We start from the raw sequence: 12,094 nt of genomic DNA, 5'->3' as shown, positions 1-12,094 counted from the left end.
TATAACATTCAATGTTTTTTGTCACTCATAATACTACTGACATTACTCTTATTATACAGATTATACAGTAATACAGTAGTAGTCTATAAACCCGTTGTGCTCACTTGTTCTTACTTTCATTGATAGCAGCTCAATCAGCTAAGAATAATCAATAAACCGAAACAGTTTCGTGCACGAGGGGATTTCAAAACTGAAGCTGTCTCGTGCACAAGGGAATTTCCCGTCCACGTGTCTGAATACACTATTTTGAAGGCGGGATCAAAACAAACACTCTGATTGGTTATGAGAACAAAACGCGAAAAATATCTTAAAGGGCCATACACGAGTCACGTTATAAAACAATAAAAATGGCCTAACGTACCGATGCTTCTTTAAGACCACTTCAATTTAGCCTATTTTTTTTCTGTGTTCACGCCCTGTTTGAGGGCGGGTGATTTTCTAGCTGACGTCTGTGAAATGAAATCAGCTTGTTGCTATTTGTCTCACACAGAATAAAAGTTTGCGTGGGGTGATACTGAGTACGGACTAAATCCATTTGGGTTTACAGTGAACATATACCCTTTTCATTTTTCTATACACTAAGGACTATCTTGTGGTGAGTTCCGAGTCTTAATGTATCATATAAGATTGAACACTGTCATTAACCTGTTGTTTTTTACATTGTTGTTTTGCTGGTCTGCATAGTTTGAAAGACCTGCCTGTGCTGTAAAATCTTGGACATTGTGTGTCATCATTGAGCCGCTACATTGTCTCTCACAACATCCCTGTATAGCCACTGGGATAAAGTGACTTTACCGACCCATTATGTGGCTATTTCTCACCGATATATGCCATCGGATGAATACTTTACTAACTTTTGTCTTGACAGTAGTTGTGGGGTGTTGTATTATGACAACAATCGTAGCCAACCTTGTAGGCTGTTTTACTTTTCGCGCTGCGATCTCTGTAGAGCTACCGTCTGTCGGCACCGTGTCGGCATTTCCAGCTTCTGGTTGGTTTACTTAAACTCTAAACAAACACGCAATTTAACCAGGGACTCACACTGGGAAAGAGCACATCTATATTGTCGACTATGTAATTCGTTCAACTTTGATTATTAACGTGCATGGCTTATAAACAAAGGAATAAGCAAGTGTAATAAGACAACTATTACAGGTTGTTCTGAAATAATCAGAACGCGTTACGATAAAGAAGAGAATAAAGATTATCTGCGGCCGCACAATAAATGAGTTGAGAGAGACGGTTGTCATTGTCATATCTCACAGTTCAGTGTCTCTGGGGTAGTATAGCCCATATAATGTCAGTTACCCGAATGGTTTTAGTGTCCTTTGCCTGACCCACCCGTCTTGACCACACTCCTTATCCGAAACCTCACTTTCCCAAATAACTATATGCAGGGACACAGATAAAGAACTAGTTGTCACTGTCAGATTTCCAAATAGTGGGATATAGTGTGATGGGGGTAGAGAATTATTACAGGGGGCTGCATTTGTGTCTCTGTGAGTGTGTATGTACACTGCACGTGTGTAGTGTTTTTTGGGGGGTGATGGTCTTCTTTGTGGTGTAGGGTCTTCTTTGTGATGGAGAGTATTATTTGTGGTGTGTACATGACTATGAGTATAACGTTCAACTATGTGTTGTTTATGACATTAGTGCTGTGCTCAAGAGGTGTATGGGTAGGAATGTTAAGCTGAGCTGATGTGAGTGTGTTGTCAGTATCTGTGAGGTGGTGTTTAGAGTTGTATTAAGTGATAGTAGGCTATTTGTAAATCCATGAACCCAATGCAGTAGGGGGAGCCACTGGCTGACACACTTAAAAGGGCAGACTTTGGTCTGTGGCAGAGAACTGAATGGAAGTAGTAAGAGAAACAACCTAAGTATATCTTTTCCACATTTTGTTATGTTACAGCCTTGTTCTAAAATTGATACAATCATTTCTTACTCTCATCAATCTACACACAATACCCCATAATGACAAGGCAAAAACAGGTTTTAAATTTATTTTGCAAATGTATTACAAACAAAAAAAACAGATACCTTATTTACATAAGTATTCAGACCCTTTGCTATGAGACTCAAAATTGAGCTTAAGTGCATCCTGTTTCCATTGATCATCCTTGAGATGTTTCTACAACTTGATTGCGGTCCACCTATGGTAAATTCAACTGATTTGACAGGATTTGGAAAGGCACAAACCTGTCTATATAAGGTCGCCCAGTTGACAGTGCATGTCAGAACAAAAACCAAGCCATGAAGTCGAAGGAATTGTCCGTAGAACTCCGAGACAGGATTGTGTCGAGGCACAGATCTGGGGAGGGGTACCAAAAAATGTCTGCTGCCGTATTGATGGTCCCCAAGAACACAGTGGTCTCCATCATTCTTAAATGGAAGAAGTTTGGAACCACCAAGACTCTTCCTAGAGCTGGCCGCCTGGCCAAACTGAACAATCGGGGAGAAGGCCCTTGGTCAGGGAGGTGACCAAGATGGTCACTCTGACAGAGCTCCAGGGTTCCTCTGTGGAGATAGGAGAATCTTATCAGAAGGACAACCATCTCTGCAGCACTCCACCAATCAGGCCTTTACGGTAGAGTGGCCAGATGAAAGCTACTCCTCAGTAGAAGGCACATGACAAGATTCTCTGGTCAAATGAAACCAAGATAGAACTCTTATTGCCTGAATGTGTTTGGAGGAAACCTGGCACCATTCCTACGGTAAAGCATGGTGGTGGCAGAGTCATGCTGTTGGGATGTTTTTCAACGGCAGGGACTGGAAGACTAGTCAGGATTGGGGGAAAGATGAGAGGAGCAAAATACCCAAGAAGACTCAAGGCTGTAATTGCTGCCAAATATACTTCAACAAAGTACTGAGTAAAGGGTCTGAAAACTTATGTAAATGTGATATTTCAGTTGTATGTTTTTTTTAATACATTTTCAAAAATGTCTAAACCTGTATTTGCTTTGTCATTATGGAGTATTGTGTGTAGATTGATGCAATGTGGAAAAAGTCAAGGGGTCTGAACTTTCTGAATACACTGTATTTTCTTGCAACTTCCATGTTCTTGTCTTGTTTGCCAGAACAAAGCACTAAGTGGTTTTCCACATAGGGCTTATTGTGAATGCATACAGCGTGGCATAGCAAACCCCAGAATAATAGGCACTAAAGAGACTGAGGCAAATCTCTTTGGGTGAATAAATTAAAAAGTGTCCTCAGAAGCTGGCATGTTGACAAATCCAAGGAGAGAAGAGGAGAGTGGCTCTGTCTCTCTTCCTCCAAGGCTGTCATTACCCATTTGTTGCACTCTCATTTGGAAGTGGTGTGTTAGTAGCCTAAGCCTGCATTAAAGGCTTGATGGAGAGTTCTGAAAGGGTTCACAAAGGTTTCTTACATTTCAGAAGTATTTGACCCCCATATTGCTGAAGGTTGCAATGCTGTGAATGAACCAAGCATGGAGATTGTTGTCTGCTAATCTCTTGTGGACAGACTACGTAAGCATAAATGGTACAGTAGAGCTGTCATGCGTGGAGCAAATTAAATCAAATCCAATTTTATTGGCCACATACACATGGTTAGCAGATGTTGATGCAAGTGTAGTGAAATGCTTGTGCTTCTAGTTCCGACTATGCAGTAAAACCTAACAATTAATCCAACAAATTCACAGCAACTACCTTATACACACAAATGTAAAGGGATGAACAAGAATATGTACTGTACATGTAAATATATGGATGAGCGATGGCGTGTGGCATAGGCAAGATGCAGTAGATGGTGTCGAATACAGTATATACATATGAGATGAGTAATGTAGGATATGTAAACATTATTAAAGTGGCGTTATTTAAAGTGACTAGTGATACTTTTATTACGTCAGTTTATTTAATAAGTGGCCAGAGATTTGAGTCTGTATGTTGGCAGCAGCCTCTCTATGTTAGTGATGGCTGTTTAACAGTCTGATGGCCTTGAGATAGAAGTTGTTTTTCAGTCTCTCGGTCCCAGATTTGATGCACCTGTACTGACCTCGCCTTCTGGATGATAGCGGGGTGAACATGCAGTGGCTCGGGTGGTTGTTGTCCTTGATGGTCTTTTTGGCCTTCCTGTGACATTGGGTGCTGTAGGTGTCCTGGAGGGCAGGTAGTTTGCTCCCGGTGATGCGTTGTGCAGACCGCACCACCCTCTGGTGAGCCTTGTGGTTGAGGGCAGTGCAATTGCAGTACCAGGTGGTGATACAGCCCGACAGGATGCTCTCGATTGACAATATATCCCAAGTGAGCCATGTTTCCGTGAAACAGAGAATGTTACAATCTCTGTCTGTCTGGAAGGCAACTTGTGCCCTAATTTCATCCACCTTGTTATCTAGAGATTGGACAGTATTAGTTCCGGTGCTTTGGACAAATCACATTTTCACAGGTGTTAGCATCTTTTGAATTTCGGAAGAGGAAGGGATATTTGGCCGCTAGTCTAGTTTCCGATCTCTTCTCAACACATATGAACCCAGAACTTAATTGAGCATCTGACCGATTACACAATACTTTAGTTCTGGGTTAACCAAGATTATTTTCTCTGCTAGCCTAGGGTCTGAAACATTGGAAGTACTGGGGGGATCCTTATGTGTGATCTTGAAGCAATGTTGTACAGAATCCTTTAACTTTTCTGTTGTTTTTTACAACTGTCATGAACTATTTATTATAAGCAAGTCTTTAGAGACCAAGCTTCAGTTTTGCCATATAAACCTATTAGTCAAATATGCAAATAATTTGTTGTCTAGGCTACTCTGCATGTTGTAGTCTCAATCCTTTGGACTGTATGAGGGACCAAGCTAGCCACAGATCTGCTGGGTTGAGATCGGAGAGAGATGGAGACTGCCTCTCGCTCAACCAAACCCCCGATTTAGGTACATTTAGCCAACAAGTCTCTTAGCCGCAGCCAATTGTGTGGTTTGATGACTGTGATGAGCTGAACGATTTGTCTAAATCAGCAGTGTGCTTCACAACCACAGACTGAGCAGATCTCTGCTAGTTTTATGTTCCACATAGATATCCCCCACTGACCTGGGTCTGCTCTGTCTGGATCAGCCAGCGTGGGTTTTATTTATGGAAGGGTAGTTATTATGGATTAGAAAGTTGTCTTTAATGATAATTAAATGTTAAATGTACTCTGCCTGAGGTCCTGCCTGAGGTCATCTCATTAGTACAGAGACAGACATGTTTAGAATCCACATTGATTTGAAGGTAATGATCTCAATTTATCAAAACAGTAGTCAAAGGAAGTCTTAGCAGAGCAATAGGCCCAACTCTCTCTCAATTTCTCTCTTCTCCCCTTAGGCAGGTCTTGGCAGATCGCCGCCGTATGGACGATGAGGAGGATGATGTGTTTGAGCCAGACTCCCACTGCTGGCGCACAGCCTTCAGGGAGATAAAGTACGAGGACAGGGGAACCCAGACACCCAGCCCTGTCCTGCCACTGCCCAATAATATGCTGCCCTGCGGGGTGGCCCAGGAGCCCAGACCACTCTTCTACGGTACGGCCACACACACTATGTTAACACACACCCACGCAAACACAGTATGAGGAATAGATAAGAGTGGAGCTCTGCTGTACTCCGCTCTTGGCGCCTGATAGTCCCAGCCACAGCAGCTTTTATGACCTGTGTGTAGTGTACCCAGCTGCTTTCCCATTCAGATGGCGCCATTAGGTGATTTAGCCTGGCCCTGATGTGACAACAGGCCATACCTGTATAACTGACCCTTTACTAGAACACCAAGGATAGCTGTCTGTCAGTGATGCCCTCTCTGTCCTGTCACACTACAGATAGCACTGGTAATGGAAAAGATTACTGTATCTGAACTTTGGCGTTGTTATGAGTTGCAGAGCATATGGCACTCTCAATGAACATTAAGATATTGACCTGACCAGTATCTATGGCTTTTTCCCACAGGCAACGCAGGCTTTCGATTGCACTTCCCAGCGCAGTTTGAGCGTGTTGGAGACCAGGGGCCTCTGGGAGAGCAAGGGGGGATGGAGCGGCTCAATCGGCAGCCCCAGCTGCCAGCACGCAGCATAGAGGTCTGCATTGGACAGAAACTCCAACTCATCGGAGACCAGTTCCACCAAGAACACCTTCAAGTGGTGAGAATACCCACCGTGACTGACTGCACCGCACAGCTAAAGTCCACTGAGCAGGCCTACTGTACTCAGAGGTCTGCTGAGAGAGAGACTGAGCAGCAGAAGTGGCTTCTTTACGGGCATCCATTGTGGTCATGTCTCAGTGTCCCGTGTTTGTTTTGGCTAGTCAGTGAGCATGCATTAGCCCAGTGTTCTGACCTCTCATTCTACCCCCCCAAGACGTAGCTTAACCAGGGCAGCCTTTCCCACACTCACCCCTTCCCTCCCGGTCTCAGCTTCCTGTTTATTTCTCTCTGCCTTTCTCACCCCATTTCCTCCCTATGCTGCCACGGCGCCACAGGGGGCATGGAGGAGTCCACACCAAACACTGTATACTATGGTCGGGGTGACACTTTTAGTTCATGTACTGGCTGCATTGAAGTAGTCAGACTATTCTCTCTTGACATACTATAGGTTAGGTTGTATTGGTGGTAGAACCGTGGATCATTGAGAGTTTCTTTCTGCAGAGCACCAATGGCACATTTAGAGGGAAAGGAAAACACAGAGTCAAAGACACACTCACACACACTCTTACACACATAAACACACTCAACACATTCTCACACAGAGACTAAGCTGAAGTGACCGGACTAGGTAAACATGTTGTACTTGCTACGATTATGATATATGATTGTCTCACCCAGCTATCTTAAGATGAATGCACTAATTGTAAGTCGCTCTGGATAAGAGCGTTGGCTAAATAACTCAAATGAAAAAACTAATATTGTAACCCGAAGCTTGGCGCGTGAGCCCAGGTGAACAGCTGTGGTTAGGGAGTCTGACCAACTTAAGAAAACCGTCTTGCATTTCCTTAAAATCTCTTTCATGAATTGAGTCTTAAGCATGAAACACACAGAGAGTCTCACTGCCGATAGACTGCTGACTAGGTACTTACCACAGTGGGAGGTCATTCCTTCACTTGCTAGAACAAAAGCGGTACCTGCTGCATTCCGCCCCAGTAGCAACGAACCTGCCATTTCTATTTGTAGAATCGCAATGCTTCTCAGTGGCCAACTACTTGACTTTGAGCCAATCAGAGAGCACGAACCCCCACGTGGGGGAGCCATCAGGAGTGACAACAAAAAGGAAAAAATAACACATTTTCTCTGTACATTCATGGTTAAATGTCATGAGCCAGTCATACTTCATATGCAATGTAGGCTATGGGATGGTAACTAGTTAAGTACACAGACGCAATGCAATGCACACAACACTAAATACTTCCTCCAAACTAGCTAACACTGTAGTTAGTATTGACATAATTAAAGCTGCAATATGTAACTTTTTGGGGGACCCAACCAAATTCACATAGAAATGTAAGTTATAGATCTGTCATTTTTATGGAAAACAGGTCTAAGAAGGGGTAGATCGGTTCTATGTGCACTATGCCTATGCTTCCCTGTCTTGTACACCACCACAAGTTTTGTGAAAATAAATTTTTGGTTATGGAAAATATATTTCACAGCAGTTTAGATGGCACAAGGATCTCTACACTATACTTGCTTGTTTTGTCACAACTGAAATTAGGTGAACTATTCAAATTTTAGCAACCAGGAAATGGCTGAGCGATTTATCTGTAGTGCACCTTTAAATCACAATGGATTAGTGTCTGTGAAACAGCTGCCTGTGTTAGCTGCCAAGTTAGTGCAGTGTCCTTAGCTAGCTAGAAAGCTATATTGTGCTAGCTAGCGAATATGCTAACATTAGGTAGCTAGCAAAAAAATTGGCTATGGGCCGGCACTGGCAGTATGAGATTATGGAGAGGGAATTAAGTAGTTTCTTCATCATCTTGCTAGGTAGTTACCTAGCTGTGGCCATCTGGGATTTCTACAAAATAGCAATATTTAACGTAGCTATCTAGATTTAATTGGAATCTAAACCATAAATTAAGCAACACTCACAGACATGCATTTTTCAAACAATGCTACTGCCACCATCTGGTTTGGAGTATTTTAACAAGGCTGTGGATGACGACTTCAAGGTCTTTGCTGTGTGAACACAAAATAGATTGACTGCCGACACTGTTCAGAGGTGCTAAGGCAGGCAAACATTTGACAATCCTACCAGTGTGTCTGAGCTACAGTGCATTCTGAAAGTATTCAATCTACACACAATACCCATAATGACGAAGCAAAAACAGGTTTTTAGAACTTTGTGCACATTTATAAAAAATATTACGTATACATAAATATTCAGACCCTTTACTCAGTACTTTATTAAAGCACCTTTGGCAGGGATTACAGCCTCAAGTCTTCTTGGGTATGACGCTACAAGCTTGGCACACCTGTATTTGGGGAGTTTCTCTCATTCTAATCTGCAGATCCACTCAAGCTTTGTCATGTTGGATGGAGAGTTTCGCTGCACAGCGATTTTCTGGTCTTTCCAGAGATGTTTGATCGGGTTCAAGTCCGGGCTCTGCCTGGGCCACTCAATGACTTTCAGAGACTTGTCCCGAAACCACTCCATCATTGTCTTGGATCTCTTCTTTGGGTCGTTGTCCTGTTGGAAGGTGAAACTTCGCTCCAGTCTGAGGTCCTGAGAGCAGGTTTGCATCAAGGATTTCTCTGCACTTTGCTCTGTTCATCTTTCCCTCGATCCTGACTAGTCTCCCAGTCACTGCCGCTGAAAAACATCCACACAGCATGATCCTGCCACCACCATGCTTCACCGTAGGGATGATGCCAGGATTCCTCCAGACATGGCGCTTGGCATTCAGGTCAAAGAGTTCCATCTTGGTTTCATCAGACCAGAGAATCTTGTGTCTCATCGTCTGAGAGTCTTTTAGATGCCTTTTGGCAACTCCAAGCGGGCTGTCATGTGCCTTTTACTGAGGAGTGGCTTCCATCTGGCTGATTGGTGGAGTGCTGCAGAGATGGTTGTCCTTCTGGAAGGTTCTCCCATCTCCACAGAGGAACTGTGGAGCTCTGTCAGAGTGAACATCGGCCAAGGCCCTTTTCCACCGGTTGCTCATTTTGGCTGGGCGGCCAGCTCTGGGAAGTCATTCCAAAATGATTCCATTTAAGATTGATGGAAGCCACTGTGTTCTTGGGGACCTTCAGTGCTGCAGACATTTGTTGGTACCCTTTCCCAGATCTGTACTGCGACACAATTCTGCCTCTGAGCTCTACGGCCAATTCCTTCGACCTCATGGCTTGGTTTGTGTTCTGACATGCACTGTCAACTGTGGGACCGTATAAAAGACAGGTGTGTGCCTTTCCAAATCATGTCCAAACAATTTGAATATGACCACAGGTAGACACCAATAAAGATGTAGAAACATCTCAAGGATGATTCATGGAAACAGAATGCATTTTTTTCTCCCACACTCACGCTGAGATTTTATTAATACCACAGACTTCTGTCCTGCAGCCACAGTGCACTGTGTCTCATCTGATATGACACAGGACATTGCAGGCAGGCGTTATTACACTAGGGCTATGATACACTGACTGACACACAGCTTAGCCTCAGCAGAGACAGGCCAGGGCAGGGTATAAGGGAAGTCTCTCTCTCTCTCTCTCTCTCTCTGTCTCTCTCGTTTCTCACTGGGTAAACACAACAAGTAACATCAGTTAGTATGAGAACAATGTGATGTCATATCCTGAAGCTACAGCGCGATAGGGCTCACACACTCACACACTGCTAACCTCAGCAATTAACCTCTGCCGGGCAGGTGGGATGGTAGCTTCCCACCTGGCCAACATCCGATGAAATTGCAGAGCGCCAAATTCAAAATACAAAATTGCTAATATTAAAAATGTATAAAAATACAAGTCTCATAGATGATTCTTTAGCTTAAAATCTTGGTAATCGAAGCACGTGGTCCAATTTACAATAGGCTTTACGGCGAAAGCATAGCATTTGATTGTCTGAGGACAGCACCTCACGTACTTCCTGCATTAATATAAATTCATAACCTGCACAGGTGTCACAAAACACAAAAATAGCGATAAAATAAATCACTTATCTTTGAAGATCTTCATCTTTTTGCAATCCAAAGGTCACCAATGACACAATGATGGATCGTTTTGTTCGATAAAGTCCCTCTTTATATCCCAAAAGCTCTGTTTGGTTGGCGCGATTTGTTCAGTAATCCACTGGCTCAAAGGCGGTCAAAACATGCAGACGAATACATCCTAATAGTACTGGTAAAGTTTGTCAAAACATGTCAAACGATGTTTATAATGAATCCTCAATTATCTAAATAATCGATAATATTTCAACTGGACAATTGTGTATTCAATAGAAAGGAAAAACAATGAAGGACGCGCACACGGTCACGCAGGCAAACCAGCACTTCATGTAATCAGTGTCCACTAACCAAAAGGTCTTTGTCTTTGTGGTTTTTCAAAATACAAGCCTGAAACCATGTCTAAAGATTGTTGACATCTAGCGGAAGCCGTAGGAACTGCAACCCGAGTCCTAGTTATGAGACTTTCGCATAGAACCATAGGAAACCATAGGAAAGTCAAATGACCAAAAAAAGTAATATTCCTGGATGGATTGTCCTCGGGGTTTCACCTGCAAAATCAGTTCCGTTATACCCACAGACAATATTTTAACAGTTTTAGAACTGAGAGTTTTCTATGCAATACTACCAATTTTATGCATATCCTAGCTTCTGGGCCTGAGTAACAGGCAGTTTACTTTGGGCACGTTTGTCATCCAAACTTCAAAATACTGCCCCCTGCCCCAGAGAGGCTAAGGAAAAAAACAACCGCGTGAGGCATTGTTTTTTAGATTTCCGAATCCCAGAGAATAGTGGATCTGGAATATTGACTTTGATTACCTACATAGTAAGCAACAGTTAGGTGTTATTTCAGTTCTTGAAGTTCTTGATTTACTCTCTTGTCATTCGAGTGGACAGAATTACTGTTCTTGTGTGCAGAGCCCACTCAGCCCAGGGAGTTATACAGGCCTGAGTCTCTGAGAGTTTCTCTCTGCCTGTCTGGCTGCTGTTGAGTGATGCTTGTACAGACTAACCCAAAACAGATCCGTGTGGTTTGTATGCGTGATCTCAAGTTTAGCCCATGTCTGCTATTCCTGGTGCTGTGGTTTTGTTGTGTATATAAGTCTTCAGCAGTGAGGTAGGTACACTCATTTCCGTGCTGCATGTATGCACGCACCCACATAAACTCAGAAAAAGACAGGACCCTGTCTTTCAAAGATAATTAATAAAAATCCAAATAACTTCTTAGATTTTCATTGTAAAGGGTTTTTAACACTGTTTCCCATGCTTGTTCAATGAACCATAAACAATTAATGAACATGCACCTGTGTAACGGTCATTAAGACACTACCAGCTAACAGGCCTCCCGGGTGGCACAGTGGTTAAGGGCGCTGTACTGCAGCTGTGCCACCAGAGACTCTGGGTTCGCGCCCAGGCTCTGTCATAACCGGCCGCGACCGGGAGTTCTGTGGGGCGACGCACAATTGGCCTAGCGTCATCCGGGTTAGAGAGGATTTTGCCGGTAGGGATATCCTTGTCTCATCGCGCACCAGCGACTCCTGTGGCGGGCCGGGCGCAGTGCACGCTAACCAAGGTTGCCAGGTGCACAGTGTTTCCTCTGTCACATTGGTGCGACTGGCTTCCGGGTTGGATGCACGCTGTGTTAAGAAGCAGTGCGGCTTGGTTGGGTTGTGTATCGAAGGACGCATGACTTTCAACCTTCGTCTCTCCCGAGCCCGTACGGGAGTTGTAGCGATGAGACAAGATAGTAGCTACTAACAATTGGATACCACGAAATTGGGGAGAAAAAAGGGGTAAAAAAAGAAAAAAAGATATTAAAAAAAGACACTACCAGCTTACAGGCGGTAGATCACAGTTATGAAAACTTAGGACACTAAAGAGGTCTTACTACTGACTCTGAAAAACACCAAAAGAAAGATGCCCAGGGTCCCTGCTCATCTGCGTGAGCGTGCCTTAGGCATGCTG

General features: G+C 43.6%; 1 protein-coding gene across 1 annotated transcript in view; it reads left to right on the top strand.

Moving 5' to 3' along the window:
- The first annotated feature begins 462 nt into the window (after positions 1-462).
- LOC115118091 (bcl-2-modifying factor-like) overlaps positions 463-12,094 on the top strand; it is a 32,212-nt gene continuing 20,580 nt past the window's right edge. The window contains exons 1-3 of the mRNA XM_029646635.2: positions 463-595; positions 5,319-5,515; positions 5,933-6,123. Of these exons, the coding sequence (XP_029502495.1) occupies positions 5,344-5,515; positions 5,933-6,123 (363 nt within the window). The 5' untranslated portion in view covers positions 463-595; positions 5,319-5,343. The remainder of the gene's footprint in view (positions 596-5,318; positions 5,516-5,932; positions 6,124-12,094) is intronic.

Source organism: Oncorhynchus nerka, linkage group LG18, assembly GCF_034236695.1.
Source record: "Oncorhynchus nerka isolate Pitt River linkage group LG18, Oner_Uvic_2.0, whole genome shotgun sequence".
Classification (NCBI taxonomy): Eukaryota; Metazoa; Chordata; class Actinopteri; order Salmoniformes; family Salmonidae; genus Oncorhynchus; species Oncorhynchus nerka.
This window is presented reverse-complemented; position numbering and strand designations above follow the sequence as displayed.